General features: G+C 42.8%; 1 protein-coding gene across 1 annotated transcript in view; it reads right to left on the bottom strand.

The window, feature by feature from the left end:
• The window catches only part of AGBL4 (AGBL carboxypeptidase 4), a 1,393,122-nt gene that overhangs the window by 137,477 nt on the left and 1,235,393 nt on the right, over positions 1–20,252 (bottom strand). Inside the window, exon 10 of the mRNA XM_073357770.1 lies at positions 3,477–3,629. Coding sequence (XP_073213871.1) covers positions 3,477–3,629 — 153 coding nt within the window. The remainder of the gene's footprint in view (positions 1–3,476; positions 3,630–20,252) is intronic.

Raw genomic sequence — 20,252 nt, 5'->3', positions numbered from 1 at the left:
ATATATTTATCCACATAACACCCCTGCGAGGTAGGGCAATGCTATTCCCTCCATTGTACAAGTAGGAAACCGAGGTACAAAGAAACAAAATGACTTGGGGGGAGGGATAGCTCAGTGGTTTGAGCATTGGCCTGCTAAACCCAGGGTTGTGAGTTCAATCCTTGAGGGGGCCACTTAGAGATCTGGGGCAAAAATTGGAGATTGGTCCTGCTTTGAGTAAGGGGTTGGACTAGATGACCTCCTGAGGTCCCTTCCAACCCTGATATTCTATGATTCTATGACTTGCCCGAGGTCTCACAGGAAGCCTGTGGCAGAACCAGGGCTTGAACCCAGGTCTCCCAAGCCCTACATTATTGCCCTAAATACTAAGCCATCCTTCTTCTCTCTCAAAGGAGCCTTCAGGAGTTAGGCACCCAACTCAAGGAATTGGGTGCCTAACTCCCTTAGCCTCCTTGGAAAATCCCAGCCTACTTTATTAAGCACACTGAAGTCTAATATGTATTTGAAGGTGTAAACTGTGACTGTGGAACAGAGAGGTGAAGCAACTTGCCCCAGAACTTCTACAGAGTCCTTGACAGCACCACGAATAGATGCCAACAATGCTGATGCCCAGTCCCCTGTTCTCAGTGCTTCCCACATTGGTGAGGCCTCATCTGGAGTACTGTGTCCAGTTTTGGGCCCCACACTACAAGAAGGATGTGGATAAATTGGAGAGAGTCCAGCGAAGGGCAACAAAAATGATTAGGGGTCTAGAACACATGACTTATGAGGAGAGGCTGAGGGAGCTGGGATTGTTTAGTCTGCAGAAGAGAAGAATGAGGGGGGATTTGATAGCTGCTTTCAACTACCTGAAAAGGGGTTCCAAAGAGGATGGCTCTAGACTGTTCTCAGTGGTAGCAGATGACAGAACGAGGAGTAATGGTCTCAAGTTGCAGTGGGGGAGGTTTAGATTGGATATTAGGAAAAACTTTTTCACTATGAGGGTGGTGAAACACTGGAATGCGTTACCTAGGGAGGTGGTAGAATCTCCTTCCTTAGAGGTTTTTAAGGTCAGGCTTGACAAAGCCCTGGCTGGGATGATTTAACTGGGAATTGGTCCTGCTTCGAGCAGGGGGTTGGACTAGATGACCTTCTAGGGTCCCTTCCAACCCTGATATTCTATGATTCTATGATTCTAGTCAATACACACCTGGCACACCAGAGTGCTTTTGGGAAGAGAAGAACTGGCCGAGACTTTCTGCCATTCCTTGCACCTAATCTCAGCCCCTTTCCCTTCTTATCTAGCATTGGACTCTGATGTTCTGTGCTCTGGGACTTCTCCTTGAGGGACATCCTGGAATGCACAGCGTGCCCAGGAAAGCCCAAACTACAGCATGATCTGGAAGGCCCTGAGTGTGTCATATTAGAAAAACGCTAGGGAAGCAGCTGAGAGGTGACGGTTAAAGGCTGGCAGCAGCGGTGCCTGGAACGGGCAGCTGGACAGCACTACCAGGCCAGCTGCTGTTGCTGATAAACCTGCAGCGAGCGCGAAGGACGCCTGCTCACCAGAGAGCAATCAAGGGGAAAGTGTGGGGGGAAGAAGACCATAGGGCCCTGAGGATCCCTTCCTATTAATGAGGGAGCAGCGAGGAGCTGAACCAGTCAGTCAGCAGTATAAACACACTGAACCCAAATTCTTGAGGCACAGCAGGATCCCTTTTGAAGCTTTCTCCTGGCAGACTCCCACCCCCGATGTGGAGCAAACCTGCTGGACATATATCCTGAGAGGCGGCTGGGCCAAAGACACACTCTCATGTAGGTCTGTGCTGGATGTAGCGATTCCCTTCTGAGAATACCTGCCAGCCCACGAAGGGCTTTCCCAATTCCCATTTAGAGTTCTCCTAAAGGTAGAAGTGCTGCTTGAGAGGGGAGTGGGTGGCAGCAGTAGGAAAGAAGGTCCTGAGACCGGGCCCTCAGAAGAGCCAGCTAAGAATCCAAACATTTCTATGCTGATTCTCCTAAGTTCAAGGTTCACCCATCACTAGTCTAAACAGAGAACCTAGAAATTTGGGAGGGATTAACAAGCTTGTCTCCCTAGTCCTTCTGCTGGTATACACCTTGGCATAACTCCATCTCTAGTTCTCTCATCAGCTCTGTATTGCAAAGCAATTACAGACAAGTCTCTATTACATGAGACCATGAGAAGCAATTTCTGCATTGCTCCTTGAAGATAAAACTTTGGGCTGGCATTACTGCCATCAGGAAAATGGCCTTGTTTCTGATCACCTTGCTTCCAGTTCTCAGACTTGGCTGCTCTTGTGTCTGATGTTGTTAATCTGTTGTTGTCCTGAAGCCAAAAGGTGGGGAGCTCCCCCTTTTCTCTCTACTCTTCTGACCCCCAATCTCTCACTTTGGTTAACTGAGATGGCATTACGGAGATGGGGAGGATGTGAGTGCCACACACCAGCTGTCATGTCATTCACAAGGAACCCTCACTCATACCATAGAGCTAGAAACATACTGTGTGGAGGGATGAAGGAAGGAGAAAACAGAGATTGAGGAAATACAATTGTGGTCAATGAAAGGAGTGAGAATATGACAAACTAAAACAGATTTCTGCTGGGAACCAAAGCCTCCATCCTCTAGAATCCTCCCCTCGGTCTAGCTAAAAATGCGATTGACATCTTACAGAGCTGATCAAAACATCTCTGACTAAATGGTTTTCCACTGAAAAAAGCTGATGCCATGAAATCAAATTGTGTGTGTGGAAATGTATCAATATGATCAACATTTCCAACAGGAAATTATCAAAGCATTTCATTTTGACTTTATCATTGTTTACTTTTATGAATATAATATAATAGTTGAAACTTTTTTATGATAACATCATATAAAAGTCAAAATTATAAAGCCAGACACTCTGGCTACTTTCTGCAAACCCAAGAAAGCTGTGAAGCTCAAAAGCTTGTTCCCTTCCACCATAGAAGTTGGTCTGGTAAAAGATATTACCTCACTCATCTTGTCAAAGTCAAAATGCAACAGTTAGACTTTATCAAAATGCAATGTTTCAACGAGCTTGGAACAAAATATTTTAGAAGATTTCATTTTGTGAATAATTCCAAGATTTTGACTTTTTTGTCCCAATTTGGGACAAAACCAAATTTTGAAATCTTGGATTTCCTGGGGGACTGAAATTCCATTTTTCAGCCTTCTCTAATGTCTTACAACCTTACAAGTAGGATGACTTAGGCTGTTAATATTTTTTGTGTGTACAGCTGTAAGATGTATAACCACAACGTACACCTTGGAGAGAAGGGGTTGTGATCTCCACTGGTAATTACTGATGGTAAAAATGGTGACAAACATATTATCATTAAAATTTGAAAATATGTCATGCTTCACATTAAAAACAACATTCATAGACTTTCATGAAGCCTCACATTTATCTTTCTTTTTAAAAAGGAAAATAAAAACAAATTAAGAGAAATGTTGCTTACAAAGGAGAAATCTTCAGCATTCTGACAGAGTAGCTTAGGGAAAATAGCCTGTCTCTGAAATCTTTCTTCCTCTTCAAAGATGTTCCCATACATGAAACCATTCATCATGGTGGAGTGGGCATGGATGTCAATATAGAACTCCAGGCTAATTTTCTATTGAGGAGACAGACAAACAAACAAACATGAGACAGATCACAATAACATTCTAAAGGACAAGCCTGTGTTAACAGTAAGGCTGCCATCCTTAAAACCATATAGCAGTGGTGGGGTCTGCATAATCAGAGAGCTGTGCTGGCTAGATTGCTTTGGTTTATGCAAACACATCCGTGCCTCTTTGGCTCTGTAAAAGTGGGGTTGAAATCTTGCAAACAAAGATTTGCAAGATGTGCTTCTGTGGGATTGTCAGTGTATCCTGATCCCTGTGGGGGTGGAAACATCTGAGTCTACTAACTCTCTGAACACTAAGGACGACCCAGTGCAGAAAAGAGGCAGAGTGCCCTCAGTTCTGACTTTTCTTTTCTCTGCTGTTTGTAGCCCCCTGTGCTTCTCTTCTTCATTGTACTCCCTAAATGGCTAGCAAGCTTCACTTTCCCTACCCAACTTGACTCCCATGTTCCAGGTGTCAGTCTGACCATCTAATGGCAATGCAGTCTACTGCCATGAAAGGACCTTAGTTGAAGGTCAAAGTCTGCAGGCTCCATTGGGAGCCCTCAGAAGCACCATGCTCAGACCCTTAGGGAGTGGTTGCTTTGGGTCACTTTCACATGACACATCCTGATTTGTTTTTCTACTCTTAAATTCTCCAATTTCCAGGCACCGAGCGTGACATAAAATGCTGTTGTCATCATGAATAGGTCGGAATATGAACAAGAGGCTGCTCGGCAGCTCTCCAACACCACTTTCTACAAGCCATTACCCTCTGATCCCACTGAGAATTACCAAAAGAAACTACAGCATTTGCTCAAGAAACTCCCTGAAAAAGCACAAGATCAAATCCACACAGATACACCCCTGGAACCCTGACCTGGGATATTCTATCTACTACCCAAGATTCATAAACCTGGAAATCCTGGGCGCCCCATCATCTCAGGCATTGGCACCCTGACAGCAGGATTGTCTGGCTATGTAGACTCCCTCCTCAGGCCCTATGCTACCAGCACTCCCAGCTACCTTCGAGACACCATTGACTTCCTGAGGAAATTACAATCCATCGGTGATCTTCCTGATAACACCATCCTGGCCACTATGGATGTAGAAGCCCTCTACACCAACATTCCACACAAAGATGGACTACAAGCCGTCAAGAACACTATTCCCGATAATGTCACGGCTAACCTGGTGGCAGAACTTTGTGACTTTGTCCTTACCTATAACTATTTTACATTTGGGGACAATGTATACCTTCAGATCAGCGGCACTGCTATGGGTACCCGCATGGCCCCACAGTATGCCAACACTTTTATGGTTGACTTAGAACAACGCTTCCTCAGCTCTCGTCCCCTAATGCCCCTACTCTACTTGTGCTATATTGATGACATCTTCATCATCTGGACCCATGGAAAAGAAGCCCTTGAGGAATTCCACCATGATTTCAACAATTTCCATCCTACCATCAACCTCAGCCTGGTCCAGTCCACACAAGAGATCCACTTCCTGGACACTACAGTGCTAATAAACAATGGTCACATAAACACCACCCTATACCGGAAACCTACTGACCGCTATTCCTACCCACATGCCTCCAGCTTTCACCCTGACCACACCACACGATCCATTGTCTACAGCCAAGCTCTGCGATACAACCGCATTTGCTCCAACCCCTCAGACAGAGACAAACACCTACAAGATCTCTGTCAAGCTTTCTTACAACTACAATACCCACCTGCAGAAGTAAAGAAACAGATTGATAGAGCCAGAAGAATTCCCAGAAGTCACCTACTACAGGACAGGCCTAACAAAGAAAATAACAGAACGCCACTAGCCGTCACCTTCAACCCCCAACTAAAACCCCTCCAACGAATTATCAAGGATCTACAACCTATCCTGAAGGATGACCCAACACTCTCACAAATCTTGGGAGACAGGCCAGTCCTTGCCTACAGACAGTCCCCCAACCTGAAGCGAATACTCACCAACAACCACATACCACACAACAGAACCTCTAACCCAGGAACCTATCCTTGCAACAAAGCCCGTTGCCAACTGTGCCCACATATCTATTCAGGGGACACCATCACAGGGCCTAATAACATCAGCCACACTATCAGAGGCTCGTTCACCTGCACATCTACCAATGTGATATATGCCATCATGTGCCAGCAATGCCCCTCTGCCATGTACAATGGTCAAACTGGACAGTCTCTACGTAAAAGAATAAATGGACACAAATCAGATGTCAAGAATTATAACATTCATAAACCAGTTGGAGAACACTTCAATCTCTCTGGTCATGCGATTACAGACATGAAAGTTGCGATATTACAACAGAAAAACTTCAAATCCAGACTCCAGCGAGAAACTGTTGAATTGGAATTCATTTGCAAATTGGATACAATTAACTTAGGCTTGAATAGAGACTGGGAGAGGCTAAGTCATTATGCAAGGTAACCTATTTCCCCTTTTTTTCCTATTCCGCCCCCCCACCCCTTCCTCAGACGTTCTTGTTAAATCCTGGATTTGTGCTGGAAATAGCCCACCTTGATTATCATACACATTGTAAGGAGAGTGATCACTTCACATAAGCTATTACCAGCAGGAGAGTGGGGTGGGGGGAGAGAAAACCTTTTGTAGTGATAAACACCCATTTTTTCATGATTTGTGTGTATAAAAACATCTTCTGTATTTTCCACAGTATGCATCCGATGAAGTGAGCTGTAGCTCACGAAAGCTTATGCTCAAATAAATTGGTTAGTCTCTAAGGTGCCACAAGTCCTCCTTTTCTTTTTGCGAATACAGACTAACACGGCTGTTACTCTGAAACCTTTCCCTTGGCAGTAAACCAATGCACAACCCACAATGACTGTTTAGTTTAATTAAACAGCCAAGAGAGCAATACTGCATCTTATTAAGCCTCTCCTGTGTTAAGATGCTAGTTTAATGCAATATCAATAGGTGACTATACTACATAGGAAAAGGAGTATTTGATTGTATTTGTCTCTAACATAGTAAACTGTTTGCTACTGCCAAAACATTATACTGGGCTGGTAGAGGACCAGCATAACAATAAAAAGCACACCAGCAATTCAGAGTTATACTATGGAGAGGAAAGATTAGCAAATATAGTATGAACTATCAAATAGAATTTTCCTCTTTCCTCTTTGAAAAATCAGTTTCAAAGCATAAAGAAATTAATAACACTGGAGCATATTACTTTCTATAGGACAATTTCCCCATCAGAAAGAAAATCTGATGCAATCAGATACTTCTCAGCATTTCATAACAAAATACTGTAGCACATTATAATAGTAGATTTGTAATGAGTGAATTGACATCTAAGAGGATTTATGATCTAGATATCTAAGGCCAGGTCTACACTGGGTGGGAGGATTGATCTAAGATACGCAACTTCAGCTAGGAGAATAGTGTAGCTGAAGTCGACGTATCTTAGATCGACTTAGAATCACTTACTTCGCATCCTCACGGCGTGGGATCGACGGCCGCTGCTCCCCCGTCGACTCCGCTTCCGCCTCTTGCCCTGGTGGAGTTCTGGAGTCGACGGCAAAGCGATCGGGGATCGATCACTACCCGCCGATCCAGTGGGTAGTGTAGACATGGCCATAGGGATTTCTAAGGCCCCTTCTACATTTGTATCTAAGTGCCATACAAATTTAAGATACATAAGAGTCCATAACCTAAATTGTGTCACTTCCCTCCATTTCCCCACCCATGGATGTGCATTAAAGTAAGATTTAGTTGTAGAGATGGGATTGTATTGTCATTTACATACACAGTTCTTGGAGGAAGGCCGTCAAACGTTCCTCATATTTGGCTCTAAACTCAGTCAGCTTTGGGTTCTTCTGATAATGGTCTTATCTATGGCTATAGGACACACCTGTCTACATATATTTGAATGTTTGACAACCCTGGAACAGGAGGATTTTTTTTAGTTGGTCTAGCAGGCTGCAACTAGAAGCAATAAGTTAATATAAGCAACATTTGGGCTGCATAACCCAGGCCATTGAATTTCACACAATACTTCCTGCATCAAGCCTATAACTTCTGGTTGACCTAAAGCATACCGTTAGAAAAACATCCAACCTTGATGTAAAAGACCTCAAGTGACAGGGACTCTACCACAACCCCAGGTAAATTGTTTCAGTGGTTAATTATCCTTACTGTTAAAAATTAGCACCTTATTTCCTGTCTGAATGTGTCTACTATCAGTTTCAGCCACCGGATTTTGTTATGCCTTTGTTTGCTAGTTTAAAAAACCCTTCACATGAGGAAGGATTTCTGAGGGTAGTTACTTTTCGACCATGATCAAGTCACCTCCTTAACCTTCTATCTGAGAAGTTACATAGCTTCTGAAGTCTCACACAGTAAGATTTATGTAATTTAATCCTGTACTGGACTGGGCAAAGAATTGGAGTATAAATGGGCAAGTGTCTTGAGATAGGCACCAGAGTCTAGGAGGAAGAGTGCTAATATTGCACAATTTAACAGAAAGTCCCAGAAAAGCACACGTAATATAGTTGACACAGCGGCCTACAAGTCAGTTCTAGGTTTTACCAAGTAAAGACCCCAGTTTCATTGTCACAATAGTAAATTAATCCCTGGTATATCTCTGATGCAGTCAATGGAGTTACAGCAGAAATTAATTTAGCCTCTGTCTCTGGATGCGGTTGAGTTGGTACTCTCAGATCAAGGAAAGGTGAGAGTTTCTGTAGTCAAGGACCCTGGTAACTAAATGCTGCAATTCAAAAATAATTGTTTTGTAAGAGAGATCCCACCTTTCATTGCCCAGCCGTGGGAAAGTCATAGATTTTTTTAAAAATAAATATGCAGTGTCCCTAAACATTGCAAGTCATAGTGACTCAAGACATTTTTAGCACAAACTAGATATGTCTTCTTTACAGGGATATCTTTACTAATAAAAAGTAATCGTGATGCACAACCGGATACATAACCACTGTCTAATATCACTTGCACCTTAAATAAGATGGTTGAAGGCACTCAGTTTTTGTGACTTTCACACACGATGCAATAAGAGTACCAAGCTATTATAAGGCTCTTTTAATCCATAGGTCTAAGTGATTTACAAAAGTGATAAGTAGCATCATCATATTACAGATCTGGACCCTGAGGCACAGAGTGGAAATGACTTTCCCAAGTTTACACAGCAGGCCAGTGATGGAACCAAAAACATAACCCAGCCCTCCTGAGGTCCAGTCTAGTACGCTGTTATTAGAGGGTATTCCTATCTCTTCCCAGTCTCCTGGATAAAATAGAACTCTTCCAAGAAACTAGAATTCTCTTGGGATTCTGAAATTCCTTTTTTTTTTTTAATGATCAAGCCTGCTGCATTCATGTCACCACCTTCTAAGCTGAGCCATGTGACTAATTAAAAATATTCAAATAATGCATTTGAAAAATATGAGATTCAGCAGATAAATTATCTGATGGTCAAATAATTTAAAAATATTAATCCAATATCTTTTGAAATGTATCATATAAGTTATCTAACAAATACTATTTAACCCGTTCCTCTTCTGATCATATCTCATCTTTGTCCCTCACTCTTCTGGGCATACCAAATCCATCTCCATCCCACACATCCCAGTCCAAATCTGCAGTAGCTCATCCTGTTCAGTGACATTTTACACATTGCTATAATAATTGCCATTTACAGGAACTACTCCCAGACCGTAATGCATATGAGCAGAATGATATTTCAGTGTTTCACATCTCTTTTCTTCTGGATCATGTTTATTATTATTTTATCAAAGGGAAACATCTTGCACATTCTCCATTTCAGAAGAAATTCACTCACAGCATTGCTAATATAATACAAATGTTCCCAGTAGAAAGATTCTCTTTGTTCACAGGCACGAAGGAGCTGGCCTGGACTTACAGTGGACAATGGCAGCATAGATAATAGATAATACTTAGTTCTGCCATGAGTGCACGGGACTGGACTTGATGATGTCTCGAGGGCCATACCCAGTCCTATGATTCTATAGTTATTGTGCTGTTATACTCTAGTTCTCCACATCATTTCCTATGTTCCAAATTGTGGAGGGCCAGTTTGGAGTTTTGTTTTGCAACTGAATTAAGTTGTGTTCCCTAACTATAACAACCTCTCTATATATCCCAAAGCACTTTAAATACAGGAATTGTTGAGAGATGGGTAAAAAATTTCAGATGAAACTTTTTTTTCTCCAAAAAATGCAGATTCCGGTCAACCGAAACATTTTGTGAATTCACGTCAATTTTGCCGAATTGTTTAAATTAATAAAACCCCAAAACCTAAAAGAGTGAAGCACGTCATTTCAACATTTCCTAAATGAAACCTTTTGATTTTTTTATTCAAACCGTGTGTTAGAAATTTGCTTCAAATTTATTTTTAAAACCATTAAAATAACTCCAGAACTAAACAAAACATTTAGTTTCGGGTTGACCAAAATGTATAATTCAATCCCAAAGCCTTTTCCCCTCCCCCCAACGTTTCAATTCACCAAAAATTTCCATTTTGGGTCACCCTAAAACAATTTGTTTTAAATTGTTGAATCATCCAGCAAGCTGAAAAATCAGTTATTGCACAGTTCTAATTGTTTCTTCCATTCCTGACACATAGCAACTTCTCAGGTGTAATGCTGACAGAAACACTATACACTTTTAAGACCGGAAGTGAAGAATACATAATCAGCCTGAAACTTCAGCTAAAATTTGCTTGGAGATTTAGATGTAATTACTTGAATTGGCATTTGGAGCTAGCACTAACATTATTGCCAAGAGTGCTAGGAGCTCTTTAGTGGCCACGAATTGTCAGGACCTCTGAAAGATAAATGGAACCCTGGTCTTTTGAAGTCATTTTTTGGGGGAGAAGATCCCCCCCTGTGAGATATTAAAACCAATCCTAAATGGATTGTACAATCTGTGGGGCATTTGTACAGCACTTAGATCAATGGGGCCCAACCTGGCTGTGGTTTTTAGACGGTGTCCAATATAAATGTTTAATAATAATAGTAGAAGGAAAAGAAGAAAAAATTTAAATGTGGCCCAAGTCCTTACATTTGCTTCAAATGCTATGTAGAAAATAATGAAAGGCCAAACTTTTCTGGCTGCCATCAGCTGCCATTTGAGAGAGTTACAAGTTACATTATACTATATGATAATAAATGCCTCCCCTTCTTCTTTAGAGGTAGAATGCAAAATGATTCAGATGCCTTATAAAAGTCATCTAGCAATTTAATTTCCTCAAGTGTCTTTTCTTGGTGCTGACAATCAGTGGCAGAGATTTTCTCTCTCACTTGCTCTCTCTCTCTCTTTTTTTTTTTTAAAGTAAAGCTGTAATTACCGATGAGAAGCGCTGACTCAGCTTAAAGAGATAGAGAAAACAAAGCAAATTCTCTCTGCATCAAACCAGAAATCCCTTGGAAACGGTTAGAATCACCTCTCCATCCCCAATACTACATTTAGTGTTTCCTTCCTTTAAAAGAATGGGCTTCACCTCTTCTTGCTCCTGACAGCAGGGTGAATGAGTGAGTCTTTGCTCTAGACTTCATTTGAACCCCCTGCTAACATGACCCATGCCGTAGATATCCTGGGTCAGCCTAAAGTGTCTCGCAGATATATATATATATATATATATATATATATAAAATCGAAAGAGGGGGATGTCGTAGGAAGAGAGTCTGAGACATAAGCCCTCGTATTAGAGGCCTGATATGAGGCAGTACCCGCTCACAGAATTTGGCAAGGACAGGGCTGATATTACAGAAATACACATTTTAAGAAGTGCTAGTCACAGAGCACTCACGCAAACACATCCCGATATCAAGTGGTACCAGAACATCCAGATATCAAGGATGGTACAAAAACATTCCCCAAGAATAATAGGAACATACTGACCCATCCTAAAAGATAAGATCAGGATAACAGTACAGTATGTAATAGAAATGTATTAATTGAACCAACATGTACAAGGTGATGGGTGATAGCTAGTCACGTCAGGGGGCAGTAACTAACTATGTCAAAAGAGCAGTAATAACTGGTTTGTATCGGGATATAAGGATGTATCTTGGAGGGAGTATTTTTGTCTGGCCTAGGGAGAAATGGAAAATCCCACCGTTCACTGAGCTGGTCCATTATTACGGGCATACATACATTAGTGGTCCGGTAGAGTCTGCGGGATACTAGTACCGTGCTTCATCAACAATAAACCTGGCTGGATGCCTTCATCCCTTAAGGCATCTTGTGGTCATTGGGCAGTTTGCTAGAGGTCTGCCATGCCAGCTGTCTGCACAGGGCTGGGGCGGCACACAGAGGGAATACACACACACACAGCCAAACATCTGTCAACATCTAACCACAGGAGGGAAAGCCAAAAGAAGCCAGGGATAAAGAATAAAACTGTGTGTCCATTGTCAAGGCACCAAACAGTCAAAGCAACAGAGAGGCTGGAATTTGGTGCATGTTGCTATTAAAAGGACATTGGGAAAATAGATTCTTGCTTTTTTGCATTTTTATTTCATTATCTGGATGCCTTTGCAAGGTCAGTAATTAAAGGACCAAAAGAAAAATGATATTAGTAGCTAGTGCTGATATGACCAAAGCTAGAGTTTGAACAGCGCAATTATGATTCTTAAGGAAACAGACTTTTTTTTTAAAATCAATAAAAGCTATAATAAAAGGATAAATGTGCAGTGAGCCCAGAACATTGGCCACTAGAGAGGCAAGTGATGCAGGGAAAAGCCAAGCCTGTCCACCAGCTGTCACTTCAATATGGATTTTATTAATTCTCTGGTATAGCAATTCATTTAGAAGAAGTGTCAAAGAGCTTTCTTCTCCCACACAGATCGTATGCTGGGAGGGAGGGAGGAAGATACCTCCTGTGATGCATCACACAGGGGTTAAAGCCACAGTTTAACATCAGCAATGGACAAAGTAAAAAAATGGTCCCCAGCCAGCAATGCCACTGGTATAAATTGTCACAAATCCATTTATTTCAAGCAATGGACAGAGCAATTTCTCTGAAGTCAATGCAGATAAAACTATTTACATTAGCTGCGTCTCTGGCCCTCCAAGTTTCAGAAGAGTTAGTCCCATTGGACTAGGTCCTATGCTAAGCACCTCCCTTAGTCTAGAAACCCCACAATACAAAACTCACAAGACCTCCAGAACTTCCATCTGTCTCTGGACTCCAGAGAGAGAATACAGAATACACAGAGAGAATAGCCTATTTTCAGTTATACTGGTACCAACAGGAGCCAGAATGTTCAGATGCAACACAGAAATTAAACAACAAAAATAAGAAAGTTAGCCACATATTTTCAAACCTCTTGTGAGACGTCTGGGTTCATGGCCCACTATTAGGTTAAGGTTCAGATTGGTTCTAATATTATGCTAGTTACTCCGCCCATCTCTACACCTCCCAGTGTGTGCCATACAAATGACAGGAATATATTTCATTGCATGCCCTTTGGAGGTACAGAAGGTCTAGAGTCGTGGCTTTGTAAGCCACATCGAAGGGCCTTCATTTTCAGTTTTTACTGATCTTTACTGAAAAATCTCAGGTTTTACAAAAGCTATTGATCAATTTGTATTGATTTTCATTTGAATTTTGCACCATTCAAGTACCAATTATGTTAAGAAAATCCAATACTTTACATTAAGTAGGTTTGCTTATGTTAATAAACAATTAGTCTAGGTGTATACCTGAGGCTATCTGTTAAAGAAAGGCAATTTAGTGAAAGATACACACACACACTCACACACAAGTAGGCATATGTGTACGTACTATTAATGTACAACTCATGAAATAAACCACAACATTAAACTGCTTTCACTTTCAACGCTCTTTAGTTTTCTTTAGTTGTTATTTTTTTCTGTCATCCCGTCACCAGAAAACTGTGAAGTTAATTTTTTGCACTGATTTTCACGCATTTTACAACAACACTGAAAATGAAGGTGGGGCCTTAGCCACTTCTTATTAGAGACAGAAACTCCCATTTCACTCACATGGACAACCTCCTCCCATTTGCAACCACACGCGCCACCTCTTCCATTGTCTCCTATTCATCATCTCATGAGTCACCTTCCCCCCTTCACAGTCATGCAACAGTCCACTGGCTAGTCACTGGCTAGTAATTGTTCATTTTTTACTGTTTCTTGGTGGGTCATGTTTCTTCCCCTTCCTCTGGAAACAAGGGGAGAGAAGCAGCTAAGATGCCCACATTTGTTGCCACTGGTACTCTGGAGGAGAGGACATTTAGGCTGGTTCCTGCTCTTTGATACCAAGTGCCTTGATAGGTATCTAGGGTCATCTTTTCAATGAGGAGTCTGGACAACCGTAGAAGAAGCTCTCAGCGTCTAAGTGGTGATGACACCAGATGTGACCTGCCAGCTCTTCATGAAACAAATGCAAGAGCTTTTCAGAACACATGGACCACAGCCTGACAACCATCGTCTGCTGTGGATGGGATACCCCACCAATTTCACTGGTTGCCATGTAAAAGTCGAGACTCACCCTGTTCTTAGTATAAGGAAATACTGCAATGTATCAAGTATCCTTGCTTGGTGAGTGTTGGCACTGAATGTTGTCCACTGTAATATGGCTGATATTGACATGACTCTAATATAGCCATTAACGCTTCCAAAAGGCTGGAAAAGACCCGACCGTATCACATACTCTTAGTTCCGTGGGTTCAGTAAATAAGATGAATGTAGTGCCCATAAAAGTTGTTGTTCATCCACAGAATAGGAACACAATGCCCCAGTGTGCGTGTACCCTGCTCTGAAGTGACCGTCGGCAGTGCTGAGAGAGCAGATGAGGGCTGGTTTCGTGGTTCAAGCGCAGGACTTGGAGTCTGCAATTTTGAAGTTCTAATCCTGACTTTTTCACCTTTTGCCCGTTATTCTCACCAGTTCAGCACGAATAATACTCCTGTCCTCCTGAGGCCTGGCTGATGTTTGGAAAGCACTTAGAAGACCTGGAGCACTTTAGTGGATTCATGTAAAGTATTAATTCATCTGCCAGGCCAATTCACTCTTTGACCCCTTGGCAGAGGCTCTGCAGAGACTTCCAGTTAGTATCAGCTATGACACTTTGTGCAATTTGGGCAGCTGGCCACAAGCAACTGGACTGGAACCAGCCACTCACACAGGACACAGAAGAGCCATCAGATGGTAGTAACATTTGGTCATGACAGGCCTGAACTGGATTTGAAAGGGTGACCTAGAGGTGAAAGACTCCCTCAAGAAGACTTTTGTATTCAAATGCATATTAAATTAGACATGGGCTGAGGAGACAATGTTAAGACCTAGATCAGGTTTAGACAAGACTTTGAGGTCAAATGCACATACAATTTTTGCATAACTTTAGCCTCAGCTGAATAGGAACCCGGAAATGAACTCCTTCTGATTTTGGGTCTGACCCCAAACCAAAACCATAAAGATAGGTTTGAACAAGGGCATTTGAATCATATCTCACACATAAATTCAGAAGGATTTGGATTCAGAGAACTGGTTTTCACCTACATCATAGAATCGCAGGACTGGGAGAGACTTCTATAGGTCATCTAGTCCAGTCCCCTGCACTGAAGCAGGACTAAGTATAATGTAGACGCTCCCTGACAGGCATTTGTCCAACTTGCTCTTAAAAACCTCCAATGATGGGGATCCCACAACCTCCCTTGGTAATTTGTTCCAATGTTTAACTACCCTTACACTTAGGAAATCTTTGCTAATGTCTAACCTAAATCTCCCTTACTGCAATTTAAGCCCATTATTTCTTCTCCTGTCCTCAACGGTTAAAAGTGTTAACTCCAGAACGCATCTGCCGTGGTGCAGGTTTCCTTGCTTGGCTCCTGATGGAAAGTTATTCTGCTGAGGAGACCTGTGAGAAACGTTTCAGTTCTGCAAATAGGGGTTCCTGCCTGTGTTTTTGACCTGTCCTCTGTGAAACACAAAATGAAGCATTTGCCACATTGAAGGAATACTTTAAGGTGTAGCTGCCAGATTTGTGTATTGTCCCCAAAGCCTGTTGGTCACCAGTTTTCAGTCTGTTTATGTAGGAATCATTTTGCCAACTGCTGATATGCAACCATCTCTGGGGTAGAACTGACACACAATTTGTTTAATAGTACACATCAAAGTGACAACAATTTAGGGCAAGCAGTGAAGAATATTGTATCCTGATGAAACTTGGTGAAGGGAGGAAGGGGAGGCTTAAAATGTAATCGCTCACACTGGAATTTGACCAGTGGCTTTTTGCAAGAAGGAATCTTTAAATCTTTAATGACCACAGAAGTGTTTCAGATCTTGACTGAAAGCATTTAGGGTATACGAAGAGGGGAAAAAGAGAATTCCCACCTTAGATATAGAGGGAATAGTACGCGTATAGTAATGTGTTTCGAACAGAAACACTATAATCCAGACAACTCTTGGACATGCTAATTGCAACACCTGTCTGGGCAAGTCTATTTCCTGGGCAGGATGTGGCAAAGGCAGCAAAATGGAAAGAAAGCAATACATACTGCTTGTTTTCATGTGCGTCTCTGAGCACCTACTACTGCTAATCATAACAGACTTTATGGTCTGGTCCTAGAGCTGCAGTGTGACTGCTGCAATATTGAGTTCTTAGCAATTGTGATATTAATATTTTGTGCTTTATAAGCATGAATTAAGGAAGCCTCCCAATGCCACTGATGTGGGCATTCTATCGCTTTACAGAGAAGTCCATTGTGTCCTGAAGAGGTTAAATTGCCTGTTGTCACACAGCACTCAGTGGCCGAGCCAGGAATGGCACCAAGGAGTCCTGAGTTGCAGCCCCCTCCTTTAGCATGTAGGCAGCACTCCAATTAAGTGATCTTTCAGAGCCAAATCTGAGTCAAACTGTGAAATAGCCAGTTTTCCTAGCATTATTTTACTCTCTGGATTAGGACCCCTGGGATTCTTGGAAATTACATCTAAAATAAACCCAGGCTCTTCCTTGCTGTTAGAATCAGACTGAAGAAAGGCATGTTACTACTATTGCTGGTGTCCAAAATATCAGTCAATGTACATGTCACTGCCCGAAGGACAAGTAAAAAGAAGATATATTTCCCTGGGTTCAAAGGGACAAAGCCCTGCTTATCAGAATCAGCACATCTGTCAAGTTAGGTGGAAAACAAAGAGCGACAGGGAGTTATCATACAAATGTCATGTGACAGGCTTTGTTGGTTAGTGGGAGGTATGCAGTACATGGTTGCTAGTCATATGTTCCTGAACTGAATGGCACAGACAGAAAAGTACACTCGCTCTCATTCCTAATCTTCCCAGTGTGGTCTTACAGCAAGCAGAAATCACCAGCTGAACAATGTCAAATTCATGGGCATTTCTCATTTGGTTTCCTCTTCTCCCTCCCTTGTCAACTTCACTCTATGCACAACTGGATGAGAGCAGGCCACAGAGCACCTCCAGGTGAGAGATAAGAGGAACCATTTATGTGGCAAGGGCTGACAAATAGTAGCCTCAAGGCATTGGGAGTAGCTTTGAAATGAGTTAGATAACTGGACACAGTTTTTCTCGAGCAGAACATAACTAATACAGTCAGGGGGTCACCTGATGCACCCTTCCAACTCTGATTGACTCCGAGCACCTAGGCATGGACGGAAGAATAGGGTTTCTTGGATTTTAGTGACTTGGAATCCAATTGGCAGCACAGGTCTCTTTCACCGCTGCTCAGCCCTTCCTCCCTATGCTTTACACTTAGCAGTATTTATTATCTGCATAGTCCTGTAAATGTGCATGGTGCAGACAAAGATGGATTTGTCTCAAGCCCACTCTGGTTGGATCTCCCTTGCGGGTGAAAGCATAGATCCACATGCCCTTCGCAGGCCACTCACAACTAGTCCTTCTTAGGTGTACCTGAGAATTATTTTACACCACTTCCGACAGGATTTCAGGCCTGGACTACACTATAGAGTTAGGTCGATGAAAGGCAGCTTACGTTGACCTATGTCACTGTACATACTACAGCCTTGCTCCTGCTGATGTAAGTGCCCTACTTCACGGACATCATGACACCACCTCCACAAGAGGCGTAGGTTTATGTCGGTGTAGTTAGGGCGATGCAGTGTCTGTGTAGACACTGCAGGTTACTTACATCAGCTGTTGGCTGTCATTCTTGTCAATTTCATGGTTCCAGCATGGAGCCATGAAATTGACAAGAAAGCCACTCACAGCTCAGGATGCCACTCTGGGGCAGGCAGGGGGCTACCTGCTCAGAGTCAAGCTGCTGCCTGGGTTCCCGGCTCCCCACTCCCAGCCGGCCTGCTGCCTAGGCTCCCCACTCCCCACCAAGAGCCCAGGTGCTGCCCGGGCTCCTGGCTCCCCATTGGGAGCCTGGCAGCTGCCCAGGCTTTGGGCGTGGAGCTCCCTTCTGGGAGCCTGGGCGGCTGCCCTGCTAATGGGGAGCAGGGAACTGGGAGCCCAGCAAAGAGCATGGGGGGCAGGGTAGATGGACTCCCAGCAGGGAGCTGTGCAGAGCTGAGAGCCTGGGTTCCCAGTTCCCACAGTCTCCCTCTTAAGTCGGTGGAAATGGTCCTGGTGAGGATGCATACCACCAACAGAAGGAGGGCAGTGTGGACATGAACTACCTCAGTAATTACTGGGGTGGCTGTAAGTCGACCTAACAGAGGATGACTTAAGTTTGTAGTGTAGACATGCCCTCAGAGGAGATGTCTGATCTTATAGCCCTTGAAGGGAGCTGCAACAGGAATAAGTTATGTGGCATTAGGATGCTCTGAAGAGGACCCAGCTAAAAGTGACTCAGCAAATCCGCATCAGCTGAATTCTGAAGAAAGATGCTTGTCACCTCCAGACAACATTTCTAATGAGACTGGCTGCATTAGAAACTTGGCATTTTTTTTTAATTTTTTTTTTTAAGGAAAACAAATGTTTGACAGGAAAGATTTGGATAAAGCAAACTCCGATGACGAAGACTGTGCCAGTTATTTAGTGAGCATCTGTGACACTTGGAGTGCCCAGAACTCTGGGTGACCTTGCTACCCCATTGCCTTAGCAAAAAAAGAGATTTTCTGGTGCTAAACTGGGTGACAGCTCCCTATCAAAAAATTTCTCAGGACTCTCCCAGCCTTTACAGGTAAAACTTGGTGCACCTCCATTCCTGAGCGCCATGGAAGAGTGTTTCCCTAGAGTATCCAGTCCCTATCACTGGACACTCGCAGAAATTACCAAGTTCACTATCTCTAAACATACAGTTTATGTACCAGCTTGTTTGATTCTCCTAAGCAGTCACACTTTGTTTAATATTACACCACTGAGATCTGCTCAGGATAAAACAATGAGAAGTTTATTAACGAAGACAGAGATTTAAGTGATACTGAGTCAAGACAGTGGAAACAGACATGTTGCAAATAAAACAGAAGAGTACCATGCTTCTAAGAGACTAAACAGAACTCTTACAGGCTAAAATCTTTGTCTAAGTTAAGTTTCTCACCTCAAGCAGCCTCTCAGCCTTACTAACCCACTCAGGCCAGGATCCAGCTTTCATGCTCCCTCAGTGCTGGATAATCAAGGTGTTCTCCTTGCTGCTTTTTATAGTCCAGTAAATCTTTGAAATGTATCTTTTGAAGTGTCCCCCAGATAAAGTTCTTCTCCCTCGTTGCTTATTCCCCAGTGTGCTGAGGACAACCTGCTCTTCTCATCCTCCAGTTAACTTGCTTTCCCTGTTGACTCAATATGGAAATATAATTTTCATTGTCTTTGGCTTACCCTGACCCATTTATACCCAAGACCTAGGCAGACAAGCAAATCAACATTCCTTTGTCTAGGACAAACTTGTTTTCCAACCATGCTTGCTTAAATTTGATCTTTTTTTAGTACATACCTATGACTTCTTGACTAATACCCCAATACATACATCTCACAATGCTTATAGTAGCCAGTATGATTAAGTTTAGAAGTGTGAGCACCAAGGGTGATGTCATGGCGGGAGTCTGCTATAGACCACCGGACCAGGGGGATGAGGTGGACGAGGCTTTCTTCCAGCAATTCGCAGAAGCTACTAGATCGCACACCCTGGTTCTCATGGGAGACTTCAAACACCCTGATATCTGCTGGGAAAGCAATATAGCAGTGCACAGACAATCCAGGAAGTTTTTGGAAAATGTAGGGGACAATTTCCTGGTGCAAGTGCTGGAGGAACCAACTAGGGGCAGAGCTCTTCTTGACCTCACAAGCTGGGAAGAATTAGTAGGGGAAGCAAAAGTGGATGGGAATCTGGGAGGCAGTGACCATGAGATTGTTGAGTTCAGGATCCTGACACAAGGAGGAAAGGAAAGCAGCAGAATACAGACCCTGGACTTCAGAAAAGCAGACTTTGACTCCCTCAGGGAACTGATGGGCAAGATCCCCTGGGAGCATAACATGAGGGGGAAAGGAGTCCAGGAGAGCTGGCTTTATATTAAAGAATCCTTATTGAGGTTACAGGGACAAATCATCCCGATGTGTAGAAAGAATAGTAAATATGGAGGCGACCAGCTTGGCTTAACAGTGAAATCCTTGCTGATCTTAAACACAAAAAAGAAGCTTACAAGAAGTGGAAGATTGGAA

This window comes from Lepidochelys kempii, chromosome 8, assembly GCF_965140285.1.
Source record: "Lepidochelys kempii isolate rLepKem1 chromosome 8, rLepKem1.hap1, whole genome shotgun sequence".
Classification (NCBI taxonomy): domain Eukaryota; kingdom Metazoa; phylum Chordata; order Testudines; family Cheloniidae; genus Lepidochelys; species Lepidochelys kempii.
The sequence above is the reverse complement of the archived record's forward strand: the minus strand, read 5'-3'. Positions and strand labels throughout refer to the sequence as shown.